The sequence below is a fragment of the Ceratina calcarata genome, unplaced genomic scaffold (genome assembly GCF_001652005.2).
Source record: "Ceratina calcarata isolate Rehan_Ccalc_2016 unplaced genomic scaffold, ASM165200v1 scaffold349.2, whole genome shotgun sequence".
In the NCBI taxonomy this organism is placed as follows: domain Eukaryota; kingdom Metazoa; phylum Arthropoda; class Insecta; order Hymenoptera; family Apidae; genus Ceratina; species Ceratina calcarata.
This window is the reverse complement of record NW_017157822.1, coordinates 37,454-43,733: the sequence shown is the minus strand read 5'-3', so window position 1 is coordinate 43,733 and position 6,280 is coordinate 37,454. Positions and strand designations below refer to the sequence as shown.

General features: G+C 47.5%; 2 protein-coding genes across 4 annotated transcripts in view; both read left to right on the top strand.

The window, feature by feature from the left end:
- Window positions 1–537, top strand: part of LOC108625153 (glycosylated lysosomal membrane protein A) — a 4,551-nt gene extending 4,014 nt beyond the window's left edge. Inside the window, exon 5 of the mRNA XM_026813651.1 lies at window positions 84–537. Coding sequence (XP_026669452.1) covers window positions 84–252 — 169 coding nt within the window. The 3' untranslated portion in view covers window positions 253–537. The remainder of the gene's footprint in view (window positions 1–83) is intronic.
- A 283-nt stretch (window positions 538–820) lies between these two features.
- LOC108625155 (sodium channel protein para-like) overlaps window positions 821–6,280 on the top strand; it is a 36,274-nt gene continuing 30,814 nt past the window's right edge. Inside the window, exon 1 of one of the 3 annotated variants that reach the window (XM_026813654.1) lies at window positions 821–1,081. The gene's annotated coding sequence lies outside the window, so the exon portion shown is untranslated. Of the gene's footprint in view, window positions 1,082–1,180; window positions 2,728–6,280 lie in introns of those variants that run through there. The other 2 variants (XM_018024927.2, XM_018024928.2) reach the window with 2 other exon arrangements.

Genomic DNA, 6,280 nt, shown 5'->3' with positions numbered 1-6,280 from the left:
CACGCAGTGGATATTGAAAAATATTTTTATAGAATATAAAAAAATATTTTAGAACGTAAATAACAATGACGTTATCCTTGCAGGACATTTTTAATCGGATACGGTACACCACCGAACGAGCAATTTTCATTCCTGGTAATTATGATTCTGTCCATCGGTCTAGGCCTTCCATTGATAATTTTCTTCGCCACTGGCATATATCTGTGCGTTCGAAAAATGTCGCGACGGAGTAGCCAGTATATAAGTCAATGAATACGCGTTCCTAGCGATTGTACATACATAAGAAGTTTTTAAACGCGTGATAGAAGAGAGTATCGTGCACGTTTAGCTGCACTGCCGACGAACCACCGTTAAACTTTACAAAGAGATTTTCCTATACATATTTATACGAGGCACATATATATATATTTTTACACGTACCTTCAAATTGTCAATTACAATTTGAACTAAAAATATGAATAAATATATATATCAATGCGATGCATACACATTATGTACAAATTTATACACGAATCGTTAATAAATTATAAAGAGGCATATTTCCTAAAACCGGTAGTTCCATGATCCCACGATAATTTCCTGAGCCATGTGAACCAGCTGGTTTGGATCTGCAGATCGCAGGCAGACAGTTTCCCGAGGGAAGCAGAGTTTAAGGGTCGCAGAGAGGGCCAGCTATTTCCGAAAGGCGAATGTTTTTAGGCGAAGATAGTAGCGGGTGGCGCGGTATGGTACCGTGTTCCTCGCTGTCACGGGGGTGGCGACGGGCGCGGTGTTCCGAGAGGAGGAGGAGGAGGAGTACATTTTCATTGATCCGTACCGCGGTACGGAGGTAAAAGGGCGTGCGAATTTAGGGATCCTAAAACGCGATATCGACCTGAAGCGTATCGGCGTTATTTCGGACAAAAGCGTTGACCGATCAGAAACGAGCTCGGGCCGGTCTCCCGTGGTTTGCTCTCGCGTCAACGATGGATAGTCGCAGTGGCGCGATAACGTCGCGAGGGAGGACCGAGCGAGGCACGGAGGAACGGGCTCGATCCTCGAAGGCTCGTGCGGACCAAGCGTATACCGCAATTGTCATTGGGTGAGTACGGATTTGTAGTTGCGACAGAGGGTTTCGCGCAGAGTCGACCGAGAGCGCCGCGGCTGGTGGTCAGACAGAGTCCGGGGTGGTCGGTGGGAGGGTGTTCGACGGCGGTCGGTCGCGAATGGCGAGGGTGTCACAGTGGGGTGCCTCGAAACTAGTTCCCGTCGAGTCCGTTGCGCGAGATCGGCGCGTCGCGGTGTAACAACGTCCGCGTAGGGGTTGTCTAATCGCGACACACGGCCCTCGTCGGAGGAGTCACTTGCAGCCAGTAAAAAAAAATAGGCAGAGCGTGCACGTCAGACGCGGGGGTGCTTCGAGAGACTCGCGGTGGCAGTGTGGTCAACGGGCGGGACCGAAACGGTGGTGAAAATTGGTTTGTGAATCGTCCCTCTGGTAACTGGAGTAAAAATCTCTGGCCAGGGAAACCGTGGACGAGGTAAAACGTCGACGAAACGGGGGAGAGTGGCGAACCCAGCGAGGGAGATAGAAATTCTCGGTAGGGTGCTAGCGTGAGAGAGAAAGACGCGTTGATAAAGGTAGGGGGTGGTGGAGCGAGAAGAAACGAGCGGGTTCAGAAAGAGAGGGAAGGGAACAGGGGAGGACGCGAGAGGGTGGTAACACAGAGAGAGGAAGGCGCGCGCGCGCGCGCGTCTATGTGCCAGAAGGAAGAACCACCGACAGACAAAGGAAGTGGAAAGGACCTACGTGGTCGGTCGGTCGGTCGGTCGGTCGGTCGGTCAGGAAAGTAAACGGCACCGAAGAACGGCACCGAAGGCAGGAAAGACGACGGATCGTGGTGAGGATAGAGTTCTGTGCGCGAACGGGTCGACCAGGCGAGCGCACGCGAACGTGGTGGAAACGCGTCGGGTCTGTCCCCGAGGAAGGGACCGTCGCGCGCAACGCGATCAATTTTCGTTGCGACGCGGGCGGCGAGAGACTGGAGCGAAAGAAGAAATGACGACTGCGGCGAGATACCGACGATAACCGGCGGGACAATGTTGTCGCAGAGCAAGTTTTACGCTCTCTTTATCCACTACACGTTCGTGTAGCGCGACACGGGGCGGGTCCTTGCCGCTGCGGTGAAGAACGGAGCTGCTCGGAACGAGGTGGAGGCGTCGAGAGGCTCGTGGGACACGAAGAGAAGGAAGAAGAGAAAGAAGCGGAAGCACGACAAGACCGTGGCGCGTGCTGGGAGGAAACCGACCCCCCCGAGGAACGAGGGATCCTGTTCCGTGGTAGGAAACGCGAGGACGTCCGTGGGACACGTTTGGTGATCGTTGCCGTTTAGAAATGTCGCGCGAACGGTAAACGACGAACGGGGGAATCGAGTGCAGAGAGACGCGGCAAGCATTTTCGGGGAGAACCCACGCGGCAGATATTACGCGCGGAATAGACAGAAATCCGAAAAAAAAAAAAAAAGTAAAATAAAGTTTGTCCGTCGCACGGTGTGTGTTCAGTTTACAGTGTCGTTGCTTGGTAGTGTGCTACCCTTTGCCGAAGCTGAACAAGCAAGGCCCCGCGGAGGTATCTCAGAACCCGCCCCTCCTCGACGTCGCAGTGCCTCTTCTCCGTATCGCTACGTCGTGCTTTTTTTCGTTCGAGCCGCGACTATATCTCTACGCCACCGGAGAAACTCCTCGACCGTAAGTGTGCGAAAAAAATTCACCCTTTACTCAATCGTCGAGCGACGTTATTTCCCGCACGTTCCACCTCGTTCCTCCTCCCCGCGGATTTATCCTGGGGATCAGTGGTCGCTGCGGGTCGGGCTAACGTTCACCATCGAAATTCGTAAACATCCCGTTGGACATTTCGTTGATTTTACTACTTAGAGACCGCGTGTACTGTGTCCCCGGTGGAGGCGCTAACGGCGGCGCTACCTTGCACGTAACGAAACGAATAATCGTTGCCGCAACATCCTTTCTATACATGTATCTGTTGTTCGTTCCCAAATAAACGTACAGATGAGCCATTCACTGTGTCGGAATAGAACGTCGCCATCGATTCACAGTCGCAATTTTCTTCGGGAATCGTTAAACGACTCTGCAGATTCCTCGGCAGGATCATGTGTTCGTGTGCGCGCGTGACGTAAAAAATGCTACACCCCCGCTGGCGACCCCGTTGGCTCGTACGTACGGAATCAATTACCGTGACCAGTGTACAGTTTCGATTAGGTCGGACACGATAGCTCGAATCGAATCGTAAGGTGACACATACGTATACATAACGACACGGACGGACACGGGGGCTGACATACATATGTATATCTACGTAGATGCAGATATAGCGTGACGCGCGACTGCTGTTCCATTCTCGATATATCGATCGATAGCCGCCTCGGTCAGGGATCAGTCGACGGTCGGCGGTGGTTCCGTTGCCGCGATGACGATAAGCGCTTGCTCTTCTTCTTTGCTCTCTCTTCTCGAGATTACTCGCGTCGAGAAAATAGCTTCGGCTCTGCCTTTGTGTGACGCCGCGGCCGAAGGTCGTGTTCGCCGGCGCGCAAACCGCGCGCACCGGTTTTACATCGTCTCACGGACGACCGATATCCAATCATTTTCTAATTAGAATGCGTCGCGACGTTCCTCGATCGCCGATAAATAACTCGTTTCAACCGAGTCGTTATCATTTTCCACGTTCGTTCTTTCCTGGTTACCGCCCGACTAGAAGACGTCATTGGATCTTATTTACGTACTTATCGTTACATGTCGGATGGTTTTTTGCAAATTTTCCATTCGTTTGCACAAAATTTCCCTAGCCGGGATTTAACTTCAGGAAGATAACAACAGTTAATATCAGGAATACTGATAAGTTGGCTGTGGCTAACAGGCGCAGTAATACAGGAAGTGAGCGTCCAATATTAAGGGCTGTTACATCGGATTCGTCTGGAGCTCCTACTACCTAAAAAAAAAATCAAAAAATCGAGTCGTTATCATTTTCCACGTGTCTGTCGTCGTTTCTTCAGAATTCGTCAGGGGGATGAATCTGTTCGATTTTTATTTATGGTTGTACGAGACTCATAAATTTTCTATGAATTTCTACGAGCTTCGTTTCCATACGTTTCATTGTTTCTTCGCCATAGTGCGTGTAAAGGGTGGGTCTGCATCGGATTTTTCATCGACGTGCTCGAATGTATTTCGTCCGTTGTGTCGTTCTCTCGTGTCTCGTGATGACCTTCCTCCGCGCGAAAATTGCCGGTCAATACGACCTGCACGATCCGCTTAAAAAGTCGCGCGATGGTATCGATCATCGCGCACGGTAGTCAGGATTTCTCCTCGAATCGATCTCGATCGATGAACGCAGCCTTCGAACGCCATAATTATGAAAGTGGTCTAAGTAAAAATTAATGATTGAAGAATTGACTGAAGAATTTGCATTGTAAAGATGGGTCGAATTTCTAGCTTCCTTTTTATACTGATTTATTGAAATGTAACGAGAAACGTCTTCCAGTGATGGAAAACCATTATCGAAAAATTTGATAATCTTCTGAATGTCGATTGAAAATAATCGGAAAACCAGTTGGAACCTCTAGATTTATTTTTCTATCAATTCATATGGAGTCGCCGTGAAAAGGGCGGATTCGCAACGTTTGGAATTTGACGAACTATTTAACTGGATAAATAAAAGATCGATACTATAGCCGCGTAATGTCAAAGGTCGTATCAAAGCCACATTGTCTGTGTTAAAAGGAAGTGTATTTTCCCGTCTGTTCATCGTGAGAGAAAAGCGTGACGTCAAAGTCGATTTCTTCGACTTAAACGTTGCCGGCCGTCGAGGACATAATTATGTAAGTGGTCTAAGTCAAAATTAAAAAAAAAATGAATTTATCACTTATTTCACGCGACAAAATCATGTCTTTTGATTGAAACGTTGCGAATCCGCGACTCCATATGAATTGATAGAAAAATAAATCTAGGGGTTCCAACTGGTTTTCCGATTATTTTCAATCGACATTCAGAAGATTATCAAATTTTTCGATAATGGTTTTCCATCACTGGAAGACGTTTCTCGTTACATTTCAATAAATCAGTATAAAAAGGAAGCTAGAAATTCGACCCATCTTTACAATGCAAATTCTTCAGTCAATTCTTCAATCATTAATTTTTACTTAGACCACTTTCATAATTATGGGCACAATTATAAATTATTTATATTATATTTTTATTTCCGTTTTCAACTTTCTTTTTATTTTCATCATCAAACGAGGGCTCCTCCAGCCACGCTCACTTAAGAAGCCGATACATTTTTGCTCTGAGATGATCCGTGAAAAATGATTATCTGTTACATAAAAAAAGCGTCAATTTCCTAATAGATCCATCGAATCGAGTTCATTATCCCCGAGTGGCGCGATTAAAGGAATTTCCAATTCTCGCCGGGGCGTCCCGCGGTTGAATCGTAACCGGAGGGTTCCGCATAGAATAGAAGTTAGCTTTGATGGAACGCACAAAGAGATCTTTGTCACAGCCGCGTTCGGTGGTAGGGGGATGCATCGGAGAATAGGGGTAACCTCTTTCAGCGACGATCCGTGTGCCTCTGATCCTCGAATGCGCCATGATAAGCAACCGCGCGCGCACCAGAATCCATCGGGGGTGAAAGAAGGTGGGAGATTTTGCAGGGCGAACGTTGGGCGAACGCAACAGGTGCGATACGCTTCGCACGACGACGACGACGACGACGACGACGCGACGCGACGTTCCGCGGAGAAGTGCATCCGAAGTGGTTACGCGTGCGACTCTCAGAAGTTTGCGATACGGGTATTAAGCAATCTTCCAAGGCGCGTCTTAGTCACGCGTTATTAACCTCGAATCAAAATCAGGGTTGCGAGTCTCTTCCAGTTTAAGCTTGTACGAGTTACAAGGTCTGTGCCAAAGGTTCGAGTCAGGCAATTTCTGCAATTTCTAATAGTGTCGTATTACATAATATAGTATATATGGACCGTTTATTTTGAAAGTGGTGTAAGTCCATTTTTGAGAAAAATGAGATATCACGTAATTCATGCTAAATTAAACAAACAGGCAATTTCTGCAATTTCTAATAGTGTCGTATTACATAATATAGTATATATGGACCGTTTATTTTGAAAGTGGTGTAAGTCCATTTTTGAGAAAAATGAGATATCACGTAATTCATGCTACATCAAACAAACAGGCAATTTCTGCAATTTCTAATAGTGTCGTATTACATAATATAGTATATATG